This window comes from Excalfactoria chinensis, chromosome 1, assembly GCF_039878825.1.
Source record: "Excalfactoria chinensis isolate bCotChi1 chromosome 1, bCotChi1.hap2, whole genome shotgun sequence".
Taxonomy (NCBI): Eukaryota; Metazoa; Chordata; class Aves; order Galliformes; family Phasianidae; genus Excalfactoria; species Excalfactoria chinensis.
In genome coordinates, this window is record NC_092825.1 from 66,010,041 (window position 1) to 66,036,957 (window position 26,917).

General features: G+C 41.4%; 1 protein-coding gene across 1 annotated transcript in view; it reads left to right on the plus strand.

Moving 5' to 3' along the window:
* The window catches only part of PARVB (parvin beta), a 59,814-nt gene extending 33,716 nt beyond the window's left edge, over positions 1 to 26,098 (plus strand). Inside the window, exons 6-13 of the mRNA XM_072357047.1 lie at positions 113 to 228; positions 5,133 to 5,191; positions 6,804 to 6,823; positions 8,921 to 8,982; positions 10,164 to 10,232; positions 12,465 to 12,566; positions 15,130 to 15,202; positions 23,091 to 26,098. Of these exons, the coding sequence (XP_072213148.1) occupies positions 113 to 228; positions 5,133 to 5,191; positions 6,804 to 6,823; positions 8,921 to 8,982; positions 10,164 to 10,232; positions 12,465 to 12,566; positions 15,130 to 15,202; positions 23,091 to 23,167 (578 nt within the window). The 3' untranslated portion in view covers positions 23,168 to 26,098. The remainder of the gene's footprint in view (positions 1 to 112; positions 229 to 5,132; positions 5,192 to 6,803; positions 6,824 to 8,920; positions 8,983 to 10,163; positions 10,233 to 12,464; positions 12,567 to 15,129; positions 15,203 to 23,090) is intronic.
* Positions 26,099 to 26,917: the final 819 nt, after the last annotated feature.

Consider the following 26,917-nt stretch of genomic DNA (forward strand, 5'->3'; position numbering starts at 1 on the left):
AAGAAGTTAGTCTTCACTGTAGATGTTTGTCAGTTCATCCACCTTTTTCCCAGAGATATTTGTCTAAAATAAGACGCCAATATTCTTTTTTTTTACTTGCTTTTCCCTGCAGCGATCCATGGCAAGAACTTGATTTCCATTCTTCACCTTCTGGTAGCTTTGGCAATGCATTTCCGGGCACCCATTCGACTGCCTGAACATGTGTCTGTACAAGTGGTGGTTGTACGGGTGAGTATGAACCTTTATAAAATGTTTGTCAGAGCGGTAATTCTTGATTATTCTGATTTCATGTTGCTGGGCTGCTCCTGTCCATTGCCCTCCCATCTTGTTTAGAAAGTTCTTGTCCTAGTTTTTTAGTGAGTCCCAGTCCTGGGGATGCATTTTGTGTGATTAAATACGATTCCAAGAATATTCTCTTTCTAATATGTTTAGGATCATTATGTGTGGAAATGGTCTGAGTTGCATGAGAGGATGTTTAGATTGGGTGTCAGAATGAATTTCTTAGTGAAATGGGCATTTAGGAGTTGGAACAGGGGAGGTGGTGGAATCTCCATCCCTAGAAGTATTTAAAAGATGAGTGGATTTGGCACCTAGGGACATGCGTTAGTGGTGGACATGTCAGTGTTAGGCAGTGGTTGAACTTGATCATGTTGAAAGTCTTTTCAAACCTACATGATTACATGATTTTCTATTGCAATATGACGTTAAAAGTGTGATGTGATTTTGTATAAAAGATAGTTCCATCTGTAACTTTGGCACTTCAGAAAATGTTTTATGCCATGCATCTATAAAAATAGAGAAGTCACTGAAGCACAAATAGCACAGAAGAGAGTTTCAACATTTAGAATCGCCTCATTCTGTGAAGCCTGTTACTGATGTTGTTTTTCCCCAATGACTTATTATTCAGACCTAGATGTGTTGTTTTCCTTGGCGCACTAGTGGAGTTTCCATCATTTCTTGCACAGCCTTGTGTTTTTGTTAGCTTTCCTTAGATGTGGAGAATAGATTTAATCCGAGGAACCTTGACTTCTTCCCTTCTCCCCTAGATATTGCTATAGTTACTCTTTGCTCTGCTTGACCTGAACAGTTTCCTTTCAGTCTACAACAGCTCTACTTTCAGAGCATTTCTACTCTTGCTTTTTATCTTCCCTTCTTTTCCAACTGAAACTCTCACGGCAGCACAGTTTGTAGTGTGTAAACCCAACTTTCCTGAACAATGGTTGCAAAACCAGGCAGATCTGTTCCATCTGGCCATCCTCTGATCATGCCATGACTATTTGCTGTGGTGCTCAGCGCTGCTGCAAGTCAGGCTCGGCTGCTGGTAACAGGCTATGGAAGTGCCTTCTCCTTGCCACTTCAAGAAGATAAAGTGCTTTGCAAATATTGGTACCATTACAAGATGCAGTTGAATTGTGGTTGATTAGGCAAGCCTCATTTTCCTTTATGTTTAAGTAATAGCATTTTTTAGTCTCCATACCTGAACGCTCTAGAGGTACAGGGTAAGATATAAGTGATTAATTAACAGATACTCCCTACCTCACAATAAATTCTTTTCAAGAGATGAGAGAGAGAGATTCTTTTCAGAAGGTGTAAACTCCTGCTCTTGAACCTAGAGTCTGGGGTCCTGGAAATGGTTATGGCAACTGCTGTCAGCCTACCTCAGCTGGGCCTGTGCAAGAGGAGGCTTGTTTCATTGCTTGTTTCATTCAGCTTTGTTTATTTCAGTGGAATGCAAGACAAGATATGAACTGAAGTGTGTTTCTTCTACGGTGTTCCTGCAGAAGGAATAGATTCTGCTTTATAGTTTGGAAAAATGCATCTTTGTAGTTCAACATCCGTCATCTGGTCTAAAAATATATGCTGTTTTAGTAACACAGATCTCTGTAGGTGGATTTTATTTAGCCTTTTATTCACTGACAAATATGAAAATGGTTATGAGGTTAGCATTATTCTCAGTTTAAGTAAGAAAACTATTACAATTATCAATTTTATTGTTAAATCATTTCTTATCACAGATCCTAATCATTATTAGGGCTCTTTCAAACTGGAGCACAGTTAATATAAGATTATTATCTGAATATACATTTAAGGAGATTAATCAATAGTTTGTAAAGTGTAGAGTGACTGAGCTTTATGGAATTGATCCCAGAGCAAGAAAACCTTGAAAGATGTGGGAAAATTATCCAAGAACACATCAACACTGACGTTTTCCAGAGTAGTTAAGTTTCACTTTCATGGGTGACTTTGACACTTTGAATGAAACTTCTCAATTTAATTGAGTTGTTCACATGCTATGCAGATACGTGAGGTGCTTCTTGCCACAAGGGGCTGTGTTTACATGGTGCAAAAAACTGTCATGCTGGCTTAGAGTATTGCTACTTGATGAATTTGTATGCATTTTTTATCCCATCCAGGAATGGTACAGATTACTTTCTATCTTATGTAAGTGCTGTGGTCATTCTCTTCTCTATTTTTTCCTCTGATTTTTAGTGATTTAGCTCTAGAGAGGGCTTTCTGCTTTAATTTCCCTGTCTGGAAGAACCTTTATCTCTGTTCCTGTTTGCTTAGAACAGCAAGGAGACTAACCCAGCAGAAAAGCACTTTTGCTTATACTGTTTTATAATGGACACAGTGAGGTGTCTCTCAAGAGTGGAACTCCTGAAATCTAGTTAATTTCAAACCTGTTTTGAAATGAACCCCCAAAATTGATTGTTTTAGGTCTTTCTTCCAAATAAAGTAGAAAATGTGAGCATGGCAACATAAATCCAGATTCTATATGAAGTGTCCTAGCAGAGCGAAGGTTTAGGTGAGTCTTTTAGTTAAGATCTTGTTGACAGCTCCTTGAAGTGCTGAGTTAAGAGTCTTAAGTTTGTACTTGTTTTAATAATAGTGTCACTCAGTGTTTCCCTTTTGTTCCAGCCCTTCTTAATGAGGGCAAGGAGGGTTGAAACTTTGTGGTTACGTTGTGAAGCTCCAGTGAGAATTGGAAATCCTGAGATTTTTCTCGCATCTGACAGTCTCCTGATATTTGAAACGTGAACTTGCATGATGAAGAAAAAGTGTAATTCAGGAAAACAAAAATGTTCCCAGAAGCGAGTGTAAAAGTTGTTTGTAAGGCTCCCTGCCCGCTGGTTGTTTTTGCAAGGCTCAGTAATTGCTGTTTTTTGCACTCAGCTTTTCTATTCCTCATTTTTAAAATTGCTGCATGTCCCACCTTGGTGCAGGTGGGAGATCTGAGGTATTTTTACAGTAATTCCTCTGTAGCCTGAGGTACAGAAAGGTCAGAGGCAGAAGACACGTCTGGTGGCAATTGTGCAAGCAATCCTAGTTTTATCGATAGATGACATTTGTTTTGGAATGCAGAGCCAAGGGACCTAGCCTTCCTTGTGTGTGTGCTCAGCTGCCTCTGAGAGGGCTGCATAGAAGTGCTGCCATTTCCACCCGCTGGGGAATCAGTGGTGGGTATCCAGCACTCTGCCTCATCAGCAGTTTGGAGGCATTATTCACTAATCACCTCTTATTAAGACTTTGTTCACAGGGCACACGGTGACCAAATGATCCAGAAACTGGTATGAGTAAAATAGAGTCTTGGTATGATGGAATAAAGATAACGTTGTTCCATACACATGAAAACCCTGCTGTGTCAGTTGCTTCCTCATTTTTCCATGAATGCTGTCATCCTGGCTTTCATTCCCAAACCTTTGGCACCATTCCCGTGGCTCCCTCAGGGGAGCAGGGTTAGATGTATTTGTGATATAGAGGTAAGGTGTTGGAAAGACAGAAGAGGGCTGGATCCAGCTCTGGGCCAGGCTCTGGAGGGAGCAGCTGCAACTCAAGGGTGGGAGACAGTGGCTCCCACTCTGCTCTCAACCAGGCTCCCTGGGTGGCTTGGGAAAGCAGCACTGCCCTCATTTATTGAATAAGGAGTAGAAAAGAACAAATTCTTGTTACTGATTTTTTTTTTTATTATTTATTGCAATTCTTAGTTTAGATTGCTTCTGGGGAAGGATGTGCTTCTCTTCAAAGCTATTCTGCCTAATAAGTTCTTGTTTGGGGTTCAGCTGGTGAAAATGATTGAGATTGTATATGTGCAAAGAGCTTCTGCCTGAGGGTGCTGGTTTCCCTGCTTACCAGAGCTAGCAGCTTTCATTATTAACTGTGTCTTCAGTCATTCTGACAGGACCTGGTTCCTAGATGACTGCTGATATTTGAGCTCCTGATGTCAGCTTTTTTAATGTAAGGGAGGGAGGCAAGAACATAAGGCTGTGTGCCGTAATGTTGTAAGGGACCCATAGACTTAGTGAAAAGAGATGCTGAGAAGTTTTTCTGAATCAGATAAAAACACTTCTGGCCTCAGAGGCATCTGCCACATGCCAAAACTGGAGCACTGGTACCTCTGTATTGAAGTGCTGTCTTAACAAGCTAAGGAAGCTGGACTGCAGTGGTCTTAGCAAATACTGACTCTTTGTGGGATTCAAGAGTTCTTGTTCCTACAGAAAAATATTGCAAGGAAACAAAATCTAGTAACAGGAAGATGCTGTCTGTTGTGAAATCACTGCTAAGGTCTTCTATGCTCTCTACATTTCTGTGGTGATGGCTGGCAGGAGTGTGACTGGTGGCTTCACTAATGTGTCTGCTCTTGGAGAGCTGCCCTGGTGTACTGAGGGCTTTGCCAGCACAGCAGAGCCCTAGCTAGGGCAGTCTGTTCTTCAGTGCTAGACCTCTTCTGAGAGCCAGGCTGCCGGTAGAGTCAAAGTTTTGGTTGACACTGACCAAAATAAGTAACCCTGGGGTGTTTAAGATGAGGCTGACAAACTCTCTAATCTGTGTTCCAGGCACAGTGTTGACTCTGATCTCAGGCAGAGAATGGTTAGTAAGTTTACTGGCTGCAAATATATACACATTTCCCAAATGCTCATTTGACTGTCAGCTTGATAAATGAAACTGTTGTAGGAGTGAGCCCTTCTGTGTCAGCTGTTTCACCTCTACCCCTACAAAACTTTGCCTTAGCAAACATAGTTTACACAGTTTTCTCCTCTGGGATTCTGGAGGATGATGAATGTTTTTGAGCCTCTAATGAGCTTCTCCTGCATTATTGCTGTCTCTGTTTCTAACTCCCCTTTCACTTCCAGAAACGCGAAGGCCTTCTTCAGACAACTCATGTTACAGAGGAGCTGACGACTACAACAGAGTAAGCACAGAATGCTTTTGTTTGAGTCTGTGTCTGTGAAATTTTTCGCAGGGACAAAACAGAAAAATAATTAAGAAAATCCTGAATGTGTTGCTTTTTAGCTGTATAAAAACCACTTTGTTTCTAGAAATATGTTACAAAGGAGATCAGTGTCTTCTTGACATTCTTGTATCAAAAAAACTTTCATCTGGGTACCTCGTTGGGACTGACCTTTATTCCTCCTTCTGCAGGTCACCATACATAACTCATTTCTGTCTGGAGTTTTTGTCTCTCTTAAGTAAAGGACCAGTGCAGATATTCTGGGGGTAGATTAGTTTGACAAAAGGCAATGGCTCAAAACTGAAGCGATACCCTGATAAAGGTGTAAGAAGAGATGAGATCTCTTATTTTTGTACGGGACCTGAGGGCTAGAGCTCAATAAACATCCTTACTCTCCAGTTTTTGCAGTGGGTTTACTCTGCCTTATGTTTTTACATTTCTTTTTATAAGGAAAAGGCAAGACGTGCATTTTGGCTGCAAATAAAAGATGAGGCTCTCCTTCATGTGGCCTGAAGTCAACTTTTCTAAAAGGGGTTACACAAGCCCTCCTTCAGTCTTTCTGTGTATTGTCTCCCTGTGGAGTTGGCTCAGCTTTCCATGGCTTTGAAGATAAATGAAGTACCATGTGGCTTGCTCAGCAGGGAAGATATTTCAGATGGAAACATTAAAAAATGAGATCATAACATCTCTGTGTGGATGTTAAAGATCCATAGTGTTCTTTGTAGGATCTGAGCTCTGCTTCTGTATTGTGGACCAAAATTCCTCCTATGCTCTTGAACAGTGTAGTTAGCTTGTCCTCTCTCCTTCTGATGTGGTTTGTAAGATCTGTGTGGTAGGGTTTGGACATTTCTTAGCAAGAAAGATGTTTACAGTTACTTCTGTGTGTTTATGCATGTGTTTTGCTAAGTTACTTAATGATATATAAATAGAGGTTACTGTGCAATGTGTTGCATACCTGGACAGGTACAGAAAATGCAATAATCAGCAGACTCCAGCATTAAGTGAATACTTTCCAATTCCCCTGAGCAAATCAGGGCCTGATGCTCAGTTGATAAACATCTGCTTGCTGATGTCACTGGGCTGTGTATATAATTCACATCTGTCAGTATTATTTACTTTACAGTCAAATAGGATGTATGTTTTCTTTCTTCAGATAAAATAGATTAAAGCGAGATAGATAGCCTTACTCTTTCTGAGCTATGCTTTACAGTCTCTACTGAATATATACGTGAAAACTGTCCACAGAGAGGTGCGTTCATTCACTCTTCATCATAAAAACAATGATGCATTAAAAAAAAAAAAAAAGAAAAAAGAAAAGAAAAACCACAATTCCATATAAAAATATGACTTCCATAATTTCCATTAGTTTCAAACGTATTTCCTTGACATCACTGGTGATCCGCTGCGGACACTGCAGCACGTTGCATCATGTCTGCAACATGCCCAGCCTCCTGACACGGTAGGAGCAGTTAGCCCTCGGCATCTTGCAGGAAAAGACCTGTTAAGCCCATGGACTTGTATTTTCAAAGCAATTATTCATAAACTAACACAATGTTTTTAAATTCTCTTGCAGGATGATGATGGGAAGATTTGGTAAGTAATAAAGTTGATCCTGATATTTTATTTTATTTTTTGTTATATCCAGCACAGAAATCTTGTCTGCTTTTTCTCATGAGATCAAGAAAGTGCCTTCTCTGAAAAGGCAGTCAGACACTGGAATGCACTGCACAGGGAGGTGGTGGAGTCACTGACTCTGGGGGTGTTCAAGGAACGATTGGATGTTGTGTTGAAGGACATGGTATAGTGGGAGCTATTAGTAATAGGTGAACGGTTGGACTGGATGATCTTTTAGGTCTTTTCCAACCTTGGTGATTCTAAGACACTGGATTGAGCAGTGCCACAAGTTTGAAACGTTGGGAGAGTTTCTTAGTCTGCACACCGTGGGTAGAATCAGATCATTTAGTGCACAGCCTTTGTTTTTCAGACTAATCCTTGTTGGTCTGTTTTCACTCTTATGTAATAAACAGTAAAAATGCCACACAGGGCAGTATTTCCTACTTCCATTACTAGTGGCCTGCAAACAAAAAACTTCGCAGCCCCCACCAGTAAGTAAGACCTTTCTCAGAGCCTGACTGCTTAATTTAAATATAAATAGACATATGGAAATTAAAGAAACAAAGGTACATGGTACGAGTGCAAGGAAAGCTCTGTTTATCTATCTGTCCACTTGCAGACACTGGTCCTAATCCTTTTACAGTACTCATACAGCACTTTCACTCATAGAATCATAGAATTACCCAGGTTGGAAAAGACCTCAAAGATCAAGTCCAACCACAGCCTAACCATAGTACTCTAATTCTAACAACCCTCTGCTAAATCATATCTCTGAGCACTGCATCCAAAATGGCTCTTAAACACATCCGAGGACTGTGACACAACCATTTCCCTGAGGAGCCTCTCCTCCGTGTTCATCAGATTTGACAGATTTTACCAACCACAAATCAGGTCTTCTAAACAAAAATTAAGTGTTCTAGTGGTGCTTCCCAAAGCTTCTCTTTCTTTTTAAATTTAGTTTAGTTAGCAGTACTACACTGCTTACTATTCAGTACAGAAGTGTAAGTTTTTTTCTGAGTAACTGTGTGGTAATGGACTAGTCATTTAGTTTCTTGGTTTCCCAGTTGTAATACATGAACACTGCCCTTTCCCTCCATTGTAGAATACCTACATTAGTAAGGAATTAAGAACTCAGAAAATAAGTAATTGGAGGGAACTAAATAACGTGTCTTTATATACCAAAGCAACTTGGAAAATAAATAAATACGTTTATTTAACAACATAAATCTCTTAAAACGTGTTTTCTAGATAAAAGTAACGTGGAAACAGGAAACTTATTGAAAAAATTAACATCTTAAAACCAGCTGTTTTTGATTTCTTTTTAAAAGCGAGTGGAATCGTTTAGATTTGTAGTTCTTCTTTCACTTGTTTCACCTGATGATGGCAATTCAATTCCAAATGTCATCCAACCAATTCAGTGTTTGGAAAGTTTGTCAGCCCTGAAATGCTTGTGTGGAATATTGCACAAATCTTTCCCCGTTAGTAGATTTTAGATTGGATCCGATGCTGCTGTACAATGGTAAGGCCTAGTTGCTCTACAGTGATTTAAATATATACTGCTTGTAACCTTTGTTCTCTGTTGAGTGGTCAATCACGTTCTACTTATGTGTTCAGTTTTATGCTTTACTGAAGTCAGTTGTGTGAGTAAAATCAACTATATGAATATCTGATTTTGAGGCTGCCCTTTGGACGGGCATGTAGCTATGTTTATGGCTGTAGTGTACCATCAGGTGATGTTTCAGTTTCTCCTTGATTAAGGTATGACTAGGGAATGGTCAAAATTTGTTTCACTTTTTGTTTTCTTCCACTTATGTATTTTTTTTCTGCCAATTATGAAAGGCATGTATGGGCTGTCAGTGAACAACGCATTTATTTGCAGTTACCCCTGAAATTTCTAATGCGGTTTGCTCTGGTGTTTAGGTAGACACTAAAACAAGGTGATTACTTTTAGCTTGGGGCTCTGTTATGCATCTTCCTCAGCCAGGCCCTTAAACTTATGAAGCATAACATACTTACTGTACTTGGCTGTTTGAGGTGTATTCATTTTAATATATACTTTTTTCCCTGTAAAACCAGAGCGCGATGCTTTTGACACACTCTTTGATCACGCACCGGACAAACTCAGCGTTGTCAAAAAGGTAAAATAAATAAATAAATAAAAATCAAGATTTTATTTTCTACATTGGTTTCTTCTTACACTTTCGGAAAGGTACCCAGAGAAATCTGAAAGTGGAAGAAAAGGCTTTTAATGTAATAAAAAGGCTGCTTTTTCCCAAAAGATCACTTCTTCAGAGACAGGTGGTACCTTGTTTGATCAGTTTCAGTAAGGCTCTTGTCTGGTTACTGTTGTTTATTGTCCCAGGCTTTTCTGTGTAGTGCTGATAGAGGCATTGACACTTAGTTTGCTGCCATATATGTTGTTTTCGGCTGCTCCTAAGCAGCCAAAGATCAGTGCTTCATGTTGTTGTCTCACTGCATCAGCAGCTACTTCTTTATCTGATTCAAAGTGGTGCAGGTTAGAAAAAGCCACTCTGCAAAGTATTTGCAGTGATCCAGATCATTCTGGCTGGACGGTTGTACATGCTTTTATTCCTCAAGTGCTATCCTCCAGCAAGGAGACACTGAGCTGAAGGGTAATGAGCATTAGGTGGTTGCAAAAAGTCTCCTGGACGTGTCTTGTTAATGCTGATAGCGTTAAGTTAGCTCTACCTGTGCTACAGAAGTGTTGACTTCCAACAGTGTGTCTGTCCCTTTTGAAAGCATTCTAAGCAGGCTATTGGATTTCTGCTTCGATATTTCAAGACCTGTCTGGCTAAGCAGGATTTTGCATGTGTGAATAAAAATGCACCGTACAGATTTGGGTTAAATCCTGACTGCTATTTTAAGTGCCTATCACTGCAGAAACAGCGGTGGGCACGGAGCTGTGTGCTGTTGGTACCAACTGTTGGGAGTCTTAGATGAGTGTTGCTGATGCCTTGCACTCAATGGGTATTCTCTAACAAACTGAAAAGATTAGTGGGCAGTAGATGCACCTACTGCTGACCTCATCTTCACAAAGAAACTGCAAAGAAGCAATGCCATCACAGCTTCTTTCCACTACGCTGTTAGGTTTTATGTACTAGAAAAGATAACAAGTGTGTAATAGCACCACCTGGTGACTCCTGGCTTATGTTGCAACAAAAGTGATTATTCTACTCTCATTTCTTTAAAAGTAAATAGCTCAAAGTTGTGTTTATTAAACTTAAAAATGACTTAAAAGAGTATATTAACTGTAGGCATCACCTATAGTTCTAACATCACTGGTTCTGGTGTTTTGTAGTCTCTGATCACCTTTGTGAACAAACACTTGAATAAACTGAATTTGGAAGTAACGGAGTTAGAAACTCAGGTAAGTTTTTTTCTGGTTGTTTTTTTTAATGTAGTCTAACTTTGTAAATGACAAATGTAGGCCCTTTACCCTGTAAGACGCTGTTACAGAACTGCTTCTCTTTGGGCACATTAATTTATAGGCTCTTTTAAATAGCAGTGGCGTTCACTGATGTTAATTCCCTTTTTGCATGTTTACACGTGCTTCATATTGCTGTTGATTTGCATTTTAAGGTGAAATTCTTGGATATTCACTATGTCCATTTTAATGACTGTAGAATCCTCTGGATTTCAGGGCAGCTTGACTCCTGGATCAAAGTGGTATGCTGTAAAGCTGTTGCTATAGTTATGGATGGGTGGTGGATTGTGTCTTACTAGCAGTGAAGGTTCCTAATGAGCTGGTGGGAGCTCTTAATAGCTGGCTGCCTGGGGCTCTCAGGAGGAATCTGGCCTGCAGCATGCAGTTCATTACAGTGATATCAGTGCTAGCTTTGATCACATCAAAGAGGGACTGGAAACTATTTTGCTATTGCCACAAAGGCCTCTGTGTCCTCTTTATCCTGTGAGCACTTCTCAGCAGTGTGGATTAGCAACTCTGAGCTCATGTACTGCCATGGTTTGACTGCTGTTGGCTTTCATGGTTAGTTTATTTAAAGCTTACTGAGGTAACTGTCTACCACCACAGTCAGCTCTGCAGGAGCCCCCCCATCTCCTGGATACAGAATATGCTTGGAAACATTAAGTAAGTGTGAATTTCAGTGTCAGTGGGGTAGTTCTAACTCTGGAGGTCAAGTTAAGCTATTTTCAGATTGGCTTTTTGGTTGAGTTTTAAAAACAGAAACAAGTGTTCTTTCTAGAGTTCATCAAGCTGTGAAGGGAAGGTTAATTTAATGTCCTGGCAAAAAAGAATGAAAAATCATGACATCTAGAGAATTATTCCTGGAGTACCGATAGCTGATTCGAGTGACTTGGTTTAGTACCCGTCATTTGTTGATATTTTATATATTTGTTGAAATAATTGAGTGACTTGATCTGTCACTACAAATTGTGTCTAAATGCCTCGAAAGTATCCAGCAATTTACTTTTGAAAAGGTTGGAGGATGTCAGATATGCCATATCAGGATCACAAGAGAGAGTTCTGTTGGAAATAGCATCTGCCCCCCTCCACCAGCCAGTAAGTAGTCATCCTGTCTGGTAGGAATACTGAACAGTACTGCTGAGAGTATTTATTATAGTAGTTAGTATTTATGGAAACTGTGAAGAGTCTATTTTGAGTTGGAACCAATTCTTTATGAAGTTAAGGTTCCTACCTGTGATGGCTTTTTTTTTATTTAAAGTTATGATTAGAGGCAGAGTGTTGAATGTTGAATATACATGACTTGAGAGGAGGGACTGCAGTTGAAATTATTATGTACTGTTCAAATAGGACTATGAATATACAGTGTGAAATCATGTTTTCCAGGAAGTCTGGTTGTCTGGTTTGCTGTTGTTGTTTTTTAAACTTTTAATCAAGAAAACTCTATTAAATACAGTAGTAAAGTTGGCAAGGATCTTCAAGAAAATCAAAGGAGCAAAAGCTCATGTTTAAAAAGAACTTTTAAATAAAGTAATCACAACCGAGAACAAGCTGACATACTTCTACCTCATCCTGAAATATTCAGTAGCCTAATTATTGAGGATGTTGGGTTTGGCCCCTGTCTAGTCAGACTCAATAGTCAGCACCCTTAAGGAGTGCCAGTTGTATGTAGCTCCCAGGGAAATTGTTTCTAATTTCTGCTCCCTGGAACTATTTACAGTATATAAGTGATTTAAACACTACTTGACAGATGCTCTTGAATGGGTTAGCATTGTATCTGATTGGCTTGTTTTATTCAGGAAATGAAAGTAGAGGAAACAATCCTACCATATGTAGGGATAGAGCCTTGTATCATATATGTATATAACAGTGCGCTTCTAAGGAAAGAGGAATTCATTTTGCTCAGCTGTACTGGTGGATTCCAGTGGTACAGGTGAGTACATAGAGCAGATGAAACAAAGCCCTAAGTGCTTATTGCACTTGCTGTCAGCTCCTTGCTGTTCATGATAGGAAAAGTTGATGACTTCCGAACTGTTGTAAGCCTCTGTGCTAGCAAATAACGGTGGTAGAAGCTAATGCATATCATTTGGGCCAAGCATTAATTGTTCTGCTTGTTTGTGGGTGCTTATTTGAAAACAGATGCTTTCGCTTAGAAATGTCACCAATATTTCTATTTAGTTTGCAGATGGTGTTTACCTGGTTTTGCTCATGGGTCTCCTTGAGGACTATTTTGTTCCACTCCACAACTTCTACTTAACGCCTGAAAGTTTTGATCAAAAGGTGGGTAGAAATTCCAGATTGTATTCTGTTTGCTTTGTTACAACATGATATTTTCCAGTCACTGTGTCCTTTCTCTTTGTGCCCAGTAAATACATTCTTATCTTCAGGAGCTGTGGCAAAGGTACATTGGCTGTGGCACTTGATAGTTAGTATAATCAAGTGTTGCTTGTGAAATTTATGGGTAAATTCCCCATAGTTAAGTAAGAAAGGGTCATTTGCCACATAAAACTCATAAATATTTAGAAGAAATAAATCAATAATATGATCAACAAATCTTTGTGCTGTATAATACTTTCCATAATTAAAGTGATTTATTAAATTGCAGTACAGCTTGAAGTCTTTTTGTGCTCAAGGATGCTTGATTGTGTTAGGCAGCATAGCTGATGCCTGGCATTGCCTAGCATTTACTATATAAATAGGCAAAGAAAGGCAAAAGTTGAGTGATGGGAAGCTCATCTGCATCCCTATACACTAGAATAGTTTCTTCCCAAAGTCACAGAGTAAGTCAATCCTAAAAACCAACCCTTCATCTCATTAGTGTCAATTGCCTAACACCTGGTAGTCCTTCTTCTGTAGTTTATGTAATGGTTATACGAAATATCATTGATTGATATGTACTTGATATGCTTGATATGGTGTAGTAGAAGAAGTGGTACCCAGGCTGTGGTCTTTGGTTGACCTGGGGTTAAAAACTGTGTGTTGAGAGCTCACTGATAACAAGTTTCATAGCTGTATAAAGCTAAGATGGCCAAGAGGCCCTGATCCTGCCAAGTATGACTTCAGTGCACTCTTCAGCAACAGTAATGCTCCCTGAGAGAGAGAGTTCTTATCACTGATAGAATAACCCAGCTTTGCCTGAGTGGATCATCTCAATGTTGCAGGAATAATTGGATGTGTACTGGGTGAGCATTGGTACAAACTCAGCCTACTGTGCTGAGCATGCTAGTTCTATTAGTTACATAGTGCTTGTTGACATCCTTGGTATGTGACTAGTTGTTGCTTGGAAGCTTAAAGGGGTTCCCCAAAGGAAGGAAATCAGGCTCTGGCAAGAGAGCTTGTTTAGGTGTTGAGTTTCTAGATAGGAGGGGAATTAGATAATTTGAACTTGATAGAGCAGTGAGAAAATGTTGTTACATAACCTTTGAAACAAGCTTGTCTTTATATCTTTTTCTTGCTTTTTTATTACAGTAGCTTGAGTTTTCCCCCTTTTTAGAGATGCAGTATGCTGAGTCATAGCCAGTGCTCGTTCAGGCAAGGTTTTGTTGTTCATGGTTTAAATTAGAGTTATCCAGTATTCCTGAAGTAACATTTTGTTTCTGTTTGGAGGTTTTGCTTTAAGAAAAGAGGATTTGTAACTCAAAGTGCAAGAGGTAAACTCAGTCTTTTGGGAAGGGGAAAAAATATATTTTCATCTGGAAAATGATTGGCTTTGTCACAATGAATGAGGGGAAATTGGAGCAGGTAAAAAGATTAATAAAGTCCTGAGCAATAAATGTCAGTGAAAGGGGCCTTTCATCCTTGTTGCAGGGGAGCTTTGTATGCAGAACTCCCTGATTTCCAAGATGAGTAGCTTTAATTAAATCTCTCCTTTTTGCTCTGCATCTCCAAAACTGTCACTCGCAGGGACAGAACTGCACAGGATTCAAAATCCAAATTTACTTGTTTATATTTCATTCAACATGGCGGAGAAAGCTGCTGTGTAGGTCTCTTTAACCCATGATGTTCACTCTTCAATGAGTATCTTCTTTTAATCTTGCCTCCTTCTTGTATTTTTACTTTTTGTCTGCTTTCTTTTCTCTGACTTCACATTCATGTGTGGTCCTTGGAGGGTTTCTCAGTCTGCCTTTCTGCACAGCTGTGCCTAGCTCATTTTGCAGCATCAGACTGCTCGGGAACTGCCACCACAAAGCATTTCATTCACCTTTATTTGAGAAATCTGATTTGAATTTTATCACTTTCCAAGTAAAGGTAAAGCGTCCAGATGCCTTGTTCCTTGATGATGTGATGCTGATGTTGCTTGAAATACAGCTGATAATAATGCAGAAAAGTCTAACATTAATCAGAAATATTTCATTTATTGTCCTTATTTCTTACATACCTCTGTGTATTTTGTCTTCTCTGGTTATGTCACTTCTGTTACAGTCCTTTTGCCAGGATGGCAACTGAGCTTGGGTACAAGCAGGAAGAGCTCCGCAAAACACCGCTCTGTTCCAGTTGTTAATGGGAGCTCTTTGGCCTCTGCCAAAAAGACTGACATTAGGGCTTAATGGACTTCCCTGATTCATGTGGTACCCAGTCACCTTTTTACTTTTGGAATTCTGAAATTACTTTCTGTGTATGAAAAGGTCAGTATTTGACCTATGGTGACACAAGCTTTCTTTCTTAGGCCCTCGTGAGTACTTTCTGTCACGCTTAAAGTTGTAGATGTGTTTTATTGATTCAAATAGAATTGTCATTTTATATATCAAGTAGAGTAAAGAGACTAAAACATCTTTTAAAAATTTATTTAAAGGATTTATAATGCCTGTGTAACTTCAGGATTCTAAATAGTTCTTTTTTTCAGGTCCACAATGTTTCCTTTGCTTTTGAGCTGATGCAAGATGGAGGACTCAAGAAACCAAAAGCTCGCCCTGAAGGTATGGACATGACACTTGTCTTTGAACTATATATGAAGATGTAATAGCAGGTGCATTTCAAGAGCAACTCCGTTCAAGACAACAGAGTAGTATTAAGTGGAGCTGCAATGTGCACCTTAATGATTTTCCAAAAGACTAATTGTCTCTGTCTGGGGTATTTGCTAACCTGTGTTTCTTATCTGGAGCAGGTTTACTGAAATAAGCACATCAAGTGAAAGATTCAGGAGCTGTGCAGTGCTGTGTTATAAATTTGACTGGTATTCTCGATCACAGTCCAAGCAGGATCTTTTCATGGTCTAATTCTCATAATTATTACACTTAGATTGTATTCTTGGGGTCAGATAACTGAAAGGCTTTTCTCCTTTAGGAGATCCGATAACAAACTCTTCTTGATTTATGCAGTGCTGTTTTGGGCTCTGCTTGTTACTGTAGTTCCATCAAATCCTCTGTAGGATCAGCATCTTGACGGTACAGTCATGTAATATATATTTCTTAGAACAAGAATTTATTTTGTCATAGACTTAAGTGGTCTTGAGAAAGTGAGCGCAGTATTCTCTGTTAACGCCAAACCGATCTATTCTTCTTCCCTAAGTAGGCTGCAAAATGTGTTAGATGAATCCATGTCCTTTTGTTGGAGTTGTGTTATAAATGCCTCTTAAATTAGTTTTAGCCCATGCTTTCTGTGGTGCTCTCAAGAAAGGGGTGGTTTGGTGTTTTAGTGTTCCTTTGTACCAGTGATACACAAAAAGAGGAGCGTGCAGAACTCCTGCTCTCTGTTCTTCCAATAGATTGAAGCAGAACTTGATGCTGAGTTACTGCAGCAAAACTGTGTTGTACTGGATTAATTTTTTAGCCTCTTAAGGAGTTGTTAACGGGATGTGAAACTTTTAAAATCATGGAATACTTTAAATATTTTCATGATTGACAGCCATTTCAGTTAACACTTTATTAGTTATTGTTGGGCATGTTATGTATGTATGCTTCATCTTAAAATAAGAAACGTGAGGCTGGGAATATGCTTACTTCTGGGAATGCCTGCAAGATACCAATAAAGAATACTGTAATAACCCACACAGGGAGGATGCATCTTAAAATACCACACTCTTTAATGTAGCAAACAAAGGCATAACAAGGTCTGGAAGACAGGAAAATGTCAAAGTAGAATTACAGTGTATCTTTTGCAACAGTGAAGGTAATTAACCGTCAGTCTGAATTGTCAGGGGATATAGATGGAATTTCTACCACTGGAAGATTTGAAAAGAAAATACACAAGTCAAATGTTAAGCTTATATTTTAAGTTTAGTCATCACTTGGTTAGTAAGCTCAGTGCAAGATTTTGAAGGTCAAGTTCATGGAATCACATAATGGCTGGAAGATACTTCTGGAGGTCTGTCCCCAGTGCTCAAGCAGGGTCAGCTAGAATCAGATACCTGGGGCCATGTCCGGGCAGCTTCTGAAGATCTCCAAGGAGGAAACTGCACAGACTCTGGGCAGCTTGTGCCACTGTTTCATCACTCACATAGTAAAAATGATAATAATAATTAAAATATATATACATATATATATATTTCCTGATGTTCAGAAGGAATCTCCTGTGTTTCAGTTTGTACCTATATGCCCGTTGACTCTGGTCATGGCACTGGGCACCACTGAAAAGAGCCCAGCTCTGTTTTCTTACACCCTTCAGGTATTTGTATGCATTGATAGGATCTGCCCAAACCTTCTCTTCTTTTGGCTGAACAGTCTAAGCTCTCTCTCCTTCCTCATATAAGAGTTGCTCTTGTCCCGTAACCATCTTTGTGGCCATTTGTTGACTTCTTTCTAATCCATTCTTCTCTTCCTTGTGCTGGAGAACCCAGAACTGTACACAGTGTTCCAGATGAGGCTTCACCTTCCTCGAGAGGAAGACTCACCTCCTTTAACCTTCAGTCAGTGCTGATCCCATTTCAGCCCAGGATACCGTGATCCTTCCTTGCTGCAAGAACATACCCTGAAGACTGCATTGTACATGAGTTCAGATTATGTGACCACAATCACTTTTTCTGACTCAAATCCACATAACATTTCACTGCCAAATAAAAGAGCTGGTTCCACTCTCTTTTAGCGATAAATACCTTCACAAAGTTCTGATTCCTCAGGGTTATCACCACAGGTGATCAGCAGCAGTCACTGTACCTCACAGTGCTCCTGGAGATCAGAGTGAGTCAGCCTTAAATGCCTCCAGCAGCAGAGTGAGGGCAGGTGGCTGGTGTCTGTCCAACTGCTGGTTTGGGTCACTTCCAGTCCTTCCTGTGCCGTAGCCTGATGCTCAGCTCTTGCTTCTGCCCTTTCCTGCTGCCACTTGCTCCCAGCACATCTTAGGATGTGCCATGTTTTTGCAAATCATAGAATCATAGAATCATAGAATCATAGAATTACTCAGGTTGGAAAAGACCTTGAAGATCATCAAGTCCAACCGCAGCCTAACCAGTAGCCTATCTCTTAAAAAACAACCACAAAGCAATACCACAACAACAAACCTCTGCTAAATCATATCCCTGAGTACCACATCCAAGCGGCTCTTAAACACATCCAGGGATGGCGATTCAACCACCTCCTTGGGGAGCCCATTCCAGTACCTAACCACCCTTTCTGTAAAGAAGTTCTTTCTAATATCCAACCTAAACTTGCCCTGGCGCAACTTGAGGCCATTTCCCCTCGTCCTGTCACAAGTCAGTAGTGAGAATAGACCTGCCCCACTCTCACTGTAAGAACCTTTCAGGTACTGGAAGACAGCAATAAGGTCTCCCCTCAGCCTTCTTTTCCCCAGACTAAACAGCCCCAGCTTCCTTAGTCTCTCCTCATAGGGCTGATTCTCCAAGCCCTTAACAAGCCTCGTTGCCCTTCTCTGGACCTGCTCCAGTACCTCCATGTCCTTCTTGTGCTGAGGTGCCCAAAACTGGACACAGTACTCGAGGTGAGGCCTCACCAATGCTGAGTACAGGGGCAGGATGACTTCCTTAGTCCTGCTCACCACACCATTCCTGATACAAGCCAGGATGCCATTGGCCTTCTTGGCCACCTGGGCACACTGCTGGCTCATATTCAGCCGACTGTCCATCAGCACACCAAGGTCCCTTTCCGTCTGGGAGCTTTCCAGCCACACCTCCCCAAGCCTGTAGGATTGCCTGGGGTTGTTATGACCAAAATGCAGGACCCGACACTTGGCCCTGTTGAAACTCATTCCATTAACCTTGGCCCATCGATCAAGTCTATCCAGGTCTCTCTGTAGTGCCCTTCTCCCCTCAGGCAGATCAACACTCCCTCCCAGCTTAGTGTCGTCTGCGAACTTACTGAGGGTGCACTCAATCCCCTCATCCAAATCATCAATGAAGATGTTATACAGAAGCGGCCCAAGCACCAAGCCCTGGGGGACGCCACTTGTGACCGGCCGCCAACTGGATTCCACTCCATTGACCACAACTCTCTGGGCCCGGCCATCCAACCAGTTCTTCACCCAGCGGAGCGTGCACCCATCCAAACCACGGGCAGCCAGCTTCTCTACCAGAATGTTATGGGGGACAGTGTCAAAGGCCTTACTGAAGTCCAGGTAGACCACGTCGACAGCCTTTCCCTCATCTACTAAGCGGGTCACCTTGTCATAGAATGAAATCAGGTTAGTCAGGCAGGATCTACCATTCATAAACCCATGCTGACTAGGCCGGATCCCATGGCTGACCTTTAGTTCGTCCATGATGATACCTGAGATTATCCTTTCCATAACCTTCCCAGGCACCGAGGTGAGACTGATGGGCCTGTAGCTGCCAGGATCATCTTTCCGGCCCTTTTTGAAGATAGGCGTCACATTTGCCAGTCTCCAATCCACCGGGACATCCCCAGTCAGCCAAGACTGCTGAAAAATTATGGACAGTGGTTTGGCGACCACATCCGCCAACTCCCTCAGAACTCTAGGGTGCAACCCATCCGGCCCCATGGACTTATAAACATTCAGCTTTCTAAGTAGATCCAGGACCATCTCATCACGGATCACGCAAGGCTCTTTTGGTTCCCCCTTCCCGTCTACCAGTGTAGGGGGCTGCGTTCCCAGGGAGTTACAAGCATAACTATTGAAGACCGAGGCAAAGAAGGTATTAAGTACCTCAGCCTTGTCCCGATCCTCAGTGACCAAGTTGCCCTCAGAATCCAACAAGGGATGGGGATTTTCCTTAGCCTTCCTCTTGGTATTGATGTGTTTATAAAAACATTTACTATTCTCCTTAACCTTAGAAGCCAAGCTCAGTTCTAGCTGCGCCTTGGCCTTCCTAATTTTCTCCCTGCACAGCCTCACTACAAACCTGTAATCCTCATAAGTAGCTCCCCCATTCTTCCAGAGACCGTAAACTCTCTTTTTGTTCTTTAGATCAAGCCAAAGGTCTCTGGTCAGCCAGCCCGGCCTCCTCACCCGTCGGCTCATCTTTCGCGATTTTGGGACAGTCAGCTCCTGCGCCTTTAGGACAATTTCCTTAAAGTATTCCCAACCTTCCTGGGCTCCCACACTCTCCAAAGATACTCCCCAGGGGGCCCTCTCAACCATAGTCCTGAGGAGGTTGAAGTCCGCCCTCCGGAAGTCCAAGGTGGCAGTTCTGCTGACTCCCCTCCGCGGTTCGACAAGGATCGAGAAATCTAGCATTTCATGATCACTTTGTCCCAGACGGCCTCCAACCTTTACATCCCTCACCAGACCATCTCTGTTAACAAACAGCAGGTCCAGAGTTTTGTTTCCCCTCGTCGGCTCCTTCACCAACTGTGTCAGGAAGTTATCTCCCACACACTCTAGGAACCTCCGAGACTGTTCCCTGTCTGCTGTATTGTAATCCCAGCAGATGTCTGGGAAGTTGAAATCCCCCACCAGAATGAGGGGGAGTGACCTTGAGACCTCCCCCAATTGCCTATAAAGCATCTCATCCACCTCTTCATCCTGGGTAGGTGGCCTGTAGCAAACTCCCACAATAACATCGGTATTGTTGGCCTTGGTTTTTATTCTGATCCATAAGCTTTCAACCCTGTCATCATCATTATTGATTTCCACGCATTCACAATCTTTTTTAACATAGAGAGCTACACCACCACCTTTCCTACCTAGCCTATTTTTTTTAAAAAGTTGGTAGCCCTCAATCACTGCACTCCATGTGTGGGAGTCATTCCACCATGTTTCAGTGACGGCAACTATATCAAAATTTTCTGAACAAACAATGGCCTCCAGCTCCTCTTGTTTATTACCCATGCTGCGTGCATTAGCATAAAGGCACCTGAGCTTGGCCTCCTTGCGATCAGCAGCAGCCCTAATAGCCTTGTGACTACTATTAGGCGTTTCCACAGCCACCAGCTTAACACCAGCCCTCGTGTTTTTCCTACAAGGAGGCAAGTCATCCTCCTCCTTCACCAAGGGCCAAGACCTTAGGGGTTTAGAAGCATACCCCTCTCCTGCAAGCACAGGGACATTGCATGCAGTTTCCATTTTGGTGACCCCAGCTACTGCCCCACCCCCCTTCATAACTAGTTTAAAGCCCTCTGGATGAACCTACCCAATTCTCTCCTTAAGATCCCTTTTGACCGGTGGAACCCAAGGTCAAAAAACCCAAACCCCTGCCGGGCACACCAAGCTCGGAGCCAGGTATTGATCTGTTGGCCCATTATATTGAATCCCTCATTCTTCCCTGAAGCAGGTGGGATAGAGTTGAACACAACTTGTGCTCCCGAACCCTTTACCTGTCGCCCCAAAGCTCTGAAATCCTTTTTCAGAGTCCTCATGGAAGTTCTGCCTAACTCATCACTGCCAACTTGGAACATTAATAGGGGATAGTAGTCAGAGGGGTGGACTAGAGAAGGAAGCTTCATCCTTACATCCTTAACCCGGGCACCCGGGAGGCAGCAGACCTCTCTATGTAGAGGGTCTGGCCGACATATTGGCCCTTCTGTTCCCTTCAGCGCAGAGTCACCAATAACGATGACCCGTCGTTTTTTCTTTGATGGTGATGTTCTAATGGTGGGTGAGGAATGGATGGACTTGGGGGGCACCACCAACTGAGGAGTACTACCATCATCACCATCCGGGGACCTACTCAGCTTAGGGGGTTCCCTTTTAGGTAGCAAAATGCAAAATATAAAATCTTAAACGAGACAGGCGAAGTGATACGATAAAAGTTTGAGAGGTTACTGAAAATCCCAGATGAAATGTGGAGGATATAAGACTGTTATTCAGTGTAGGGTGGGAGGGGAGTGTGGGGAGGTCCTGGCAATGATTGTACCAAACAGGCAGTCGCTGTTTCCTCTGGACCACATGTTAATTGTACTTGACGTGTTAACTGTTTGCAGTCTTCCTAATTCCTTGTGTGATTTCTTAAATCTATTCCTGCTTCCTTCTTCTTCCATAGATACTGTTTCCTGTGTATCTTTTGCTTTCTCCTCTGCTTCCCTCTTTACGTATTTTACCCAACCTTTATTTTCACCTCTAGAGCCTTCACTATTATCCCTGGATAATAGTGGCATTTCCTGGCATTTTATTAGAGTAACAGGATGGGAAGTGTTAGTGGAAAAGCTTTTTTATTGGAATTGTTTTGTTCCCTGGTCTAGCATAGTAAGAAGGATATTAGGTAATAGAAAGCTTTGAGTCTGCAAAAAGAATTTAAGCTTTATTTGTGGAGCATATCACTGCTGAGTTGTGGGTTTCATAGAATCATTTGAGTTGAAAGGGACCCTTAAAAATCATCTAGTCCAGCTCCCTTGCAGTGAACAGGGACAGCTCGATCAGTTTTGAGAGCGCCATCCAGCCTGGGCTTGAATGTCTCCAAGGACTGAGCACCAACCACTTCTCTGGGCAACCTCACCACTCTCACTGTAAAATCTTCTTCCTTACATATCCAGTCTAAATCTCCCCTCTTTTAGTTTGAAACCATTTCCTCTTGCCCCATCACAACAGACCCTGATTAGAAGTATGTTCCCTTCTGTCTTATAGACCCCTTTAGATACTGAAAGGCTGCTGTCATGTTTCCCCAGAGCCTTCTCTTCTCCAGGCTGAACTTCCCTATTTCCCTTAGCCTGTCATCATAGGAGAGGTGTTCCATCCTTTGCATCATTTCTGTAGCTCGCTTTTGGACGTACTCCAACAGGTCCATGTCACTCCTGTACTGAATACTCCACATCTGGATGCAGTACTCCAGGTTAGGCCTCACCAATGTAGAGTAGAGGGGCAGGATCACCTCCCTCAACCTGATGACCACACTTCTTTTGATGCAGCCCAGGGTATGGTAGGCTTTCTGGTTTGTGAGGGCACATTGCTGGCTCATGCCCAGCTTGCCATCCATCAGTACTCCCAAGTCCTTTTTGGCAGGTCTGTATATTATTCTTAACACCCTCCAGCCTGTTGATGGTAGAGGTTGCTGTGACCCAGGTGCAAGACCTTGCACCTGGCTTTATTTGAACCTCATGAGGTTCACCTGGTCCTACTGTCTAGAATATTTGAGGTTCAGGATCTTTTATGATGTATGCAGGTACAGGTTTGCTTCTTCTGTGGCTAGTAAAGTTGGTGGAAACTCAGGCAATACTATAGGAGTGATGCTGTCAGAATGTAGCGTTTCCTACATCTCAGACAGAATTAGACATACTCTGTTACTAATTTTACATGAGGGAAAGGAATTATCTTTCTTCTGTTCCTAGAGATGTTAGCAGTGACTGTAGCATTATGAAGTTGTTTTGAAATGCATCTTGTATGACAAATAGCTTGGTTTGTGGTGATTGGAGGTTTTTGTTGCTGGTCCTACAGGCTCAGAGTTGTGAAGATTTGTGTTCCTTTGGGGGCAAATTATGGAGAACAAAAAGCAAATTAAGGATTTCTCCTTTTCCTCCACAGATGTTGTCAACTTGGATCTGAAGTCTACCCTCAGGGTTCTATACAATCTCTTCACAAAGTACAAGAATGTGGAATGATCCTGGAAGCTGCTGAGATCTTCATTCTACCAATCTTCTTAGGCAAAAAAATCCAATTAAAACACCCTCTGCACATTCCCTTTGTGCCTTATGCTATACTTAATGTGTTCGTTCCACAATTGCTATGATCTCTGTAACTGTATGACAGTCCCACTAAAAGTTATGCATGTGTAATCTCTATGTCACTTAAAAATGTGTAGATATTTTACACTTTTACCAGGAGATATTCTTGAATCTGTTTGCTATGATCAACAAATATTCTCTTGATAAAGGAAATATACCACTAACTACTTAACTAAGCAGGGAAAAGAGACTTTACTCATGACAGTAGACTGATTTTGTAATAACCTTTCTTTCATTTAATGATTTTCCAGACTTAACCATTAGTATTAGAAACCATTAACCATTAGAAAATCAGCATTGAAATTTATTGGGAAGCTGTGCCTTTTCTGTTAAATAAAGTTTAGTACATTCTATTGAGTGAGTGAGGTTGAGGCTAATTACAAGCACTATCTGAAGCTTCAGTTTTTGTGTTAAACTCATACTGCTCTGTTATTTCCATTCAGTGTTTACACAAAATAAGACTTGCAATGGGATAACCATCTAGTCATTTGAGGTCTCCTTTTATTTCACCTCCTTTCTAGGAGAAATATGTTTGCTAGAACCACTGTCATCCTTTAGGTATGCAGTTTCAATCAGGTCAGTCATCAGGAGCTTCTCAAATATGCCCAGGTTGGATTAATGCTTTCTGTCCCAATCCTTTCTGAGATGAGTGTGGAGAATAACGAACTTGACAATTCACAGGCTGGCACTTCATTTCATGTAACTAAGATAAGGGGTTGGATTCCTCTTGAGGTTGTTGGCACCTGTACAGTTTTGGGGGGTCAAGCATTTATAAACAGTTTTTATGTATTTTCTTTACTGAAGATGAAAAGTGAATTCCTATGTAAATAAGAGCTTACCTCGTGGATCACCCTGACTTCTACATAAGGCAGAGTGTACTTAGTGCAAGCCAGTGGTTAACTCTTCAAGTTGAAGCTCTTCAGTGATGTTTAGTTGTGCTTCAGGCTAATTTCAAGTTGTCCTGTGTCATCCTGAGAACTGAACTGTAGAATTTTACAGTGGGACTTTTTTTCCTTCACTACTTAAACGTTTTTTAATCCTAGGAAGAAAGGAAATGGGCTTCTGCTTATTCACTTCAAGTAATGGATTACTTGTGCCACCTCCCCTCGTGCCTCCAAAACAAAAGTGAAAGGAAGCTTCTCTGTTCTTCCATGAAAAATACAGGTCCATGTATTCTATGAGATTCTTTGGGAGTCACTGTACTTAAGGAGTGACTGACCTTGTGCTGTTCATACAGTGCCTAGTGCTACAGGGCTTGAATTTTGGATGAGATCATTAGACTCTACCATGGTCATGGCACTTATTGTAGAGGAGACTTGTAGAAGCACCGAGACCAGGTGGGTTAGCTCTCTTGGCAAGTTAATTAAATTGATCTAACTTTTGTGCTGTGAAATAGGCTGGAAAATGATTGAACTGCAACATCTCTGAAACTTTCTGTTTAATGCAGTGCATTTGTGGGAAATGAGTCTGTAGAAGAGCTGTCATTCCACCCCCTCCCCCCCTCTAGCTGATGTGGAAGAGCCAGTGCTGTCTGTATTATCTGAAATGTTGGGAAAGACCTCCAGAGAATCTAGTTCTGAAATTACTGGCTATATTAATATAAAAAGCAAACAGAAAATAAGAAGAGGTGGATGAGAGCATTTTTGGCTTGAGTGAAGGAAAGGCTATTTCTGAGATGGGACTTTACATCTGGTATTTTAATTACCTGTGAGCAGATGTGGACATAACAAATTTTAAGAGAGTATTTGTCTCATTCTGTTAGGTATTTGTAGTTACTCTGCAGAAACCTGAATCCCTCCTCTACAACCTGAGGCATGGGTCTCTTCTAGCATTTCTTACATTAACATCCCAGTTGGTCAAGACAGGATTGACACACTGGATGTGCTGGGGACAATCGTCATATCCTGTGGGTTTTGTTATCTGTTTTGTTATCATTCTTTAAGTCTGTTGGTACACGTTGCACAGGGAAAATGCATTTTTCATTCCTTAGCTCATTGTTGTATAACCAGGTCACTCTTCTGAGAATGCTGTCTTTATGGTTGACCTGACTGGGAAAGGGAATGGACCTTAACTGGAGCTCCATTGCAGGCAGAACAGTTTACAAGAAGAGCAGTGTAGGTAAAGCTTTCTCTAAGCGTGTGTTTTTGACTTTGTTATATCTGCATGATACTTAGTCTCAAAAAGATACATCAGTGTTTAGAATGTTGTTCATGTACTCTTTACTGGAGTTTCAGATGTGTTCCCAGGGTACCGGTGGGGTAGATTTGAACCCTGTTGTGTTCATCAGGAATGCTGATTGCTCTGCAACACTAAAGTTTCTACATTTTTTAAATACTTAATGAATGTCTGCCTTCTTCAGTCCATACAACTTGCCTTTAGGTGTGTCTTCTTTGACATACTCAGATCAGTGAGCTGCATTACCACAGAAGAAGCCCAGATATTCCTTAGCTGCATCCTATTTCTCAAGATGAAAAAGCAGCAAAGCAGATTTTATTATTTTGATAGTTAAAACTTACAGGGCTTCTCACCCTTCCTTCGCAAACCCCAGGGCTTTCAGTATTAATGTATTTCTGTTAAGAATCTTTTCTACAGTTTTTAACAGTGTTTACTCTTGATATCTTACTAAAAACTAGTCTTGCAAATCAAATTCCGGACTTGTCACGTGTGACAAGAGTTGTGTACTGTAAGCAAGTTACAATGCAATGCTATGTTTGCTAAAGATAACAGCAGGAGTGTTGTGCATGGTTTTGTGACTGCTGTACTATTTATTCAAATAAATAAATAAATGACGATCACATGGTTTTCCACATCTTGGTTTTTTTTTTCTTTCTTTTTTTTTTTTTTTCTTCGCTAAGTGGACAAATCAGAAAGACAACGGGCTTCAGCTGTCTTCTTTATCAAGGGTCCTAAATGCATGGTGACCCTAGCAAAGCAGTGGTCTCAGTTTTCTAGCCTTGCTACTGATGATGTGATTTTACAGTTAGACACAAACGTGTCTGACTCATTTGGAGGTTTCATCAACAGCATTTTTGTTACTGCCCTGCTTGATTGTGTTGTTCACCTTCTCCCTTCAGCAAGAGATAACTGAATTATGCTGTCTGATACTTTTGAAAGTCTCAGGGCCAAGTTCTTCTGCAGCAGAGCAGGAGGGAAGCCAGGCATGATGGAACTGGAGTCCTGGAGTCCAACGAAGTGTGGAATGACACTGGAAATGCCTGTATGTTTGCTCCGGTATGAAGGGGACAAAGAGTGGCTCTCCTATAAAGCAAAGCAGTCTGGGAGAGCAGGAAAATTCATGATCAGAACTTGTTATTGGTAGGAGTACCACTGATTCCTTGAGTTGTTCTTCAATGGCTGTTTTATAGGAAGTTGAGGTGTGTGTGGTGTGTGCATGAGACGTGCTTTGGGAATGAATGGAAAGATTCATGCGGCGAGATGCAGCTCTGGCACAGAATTTACTAGTGCAGTTCTGCAGAAGACTGGATGCTTCATGCACTGATGATGATATTTTGGAAGAAAAATACGCCCATCCACCATGTGCATTAGAGACTGTTTGCCTTGTCTTGCACTGCATTGTGTCTGAGGCTTTTAAGAAAGAAACATGAGTTGCTAGTTGAAGCGGGGAGT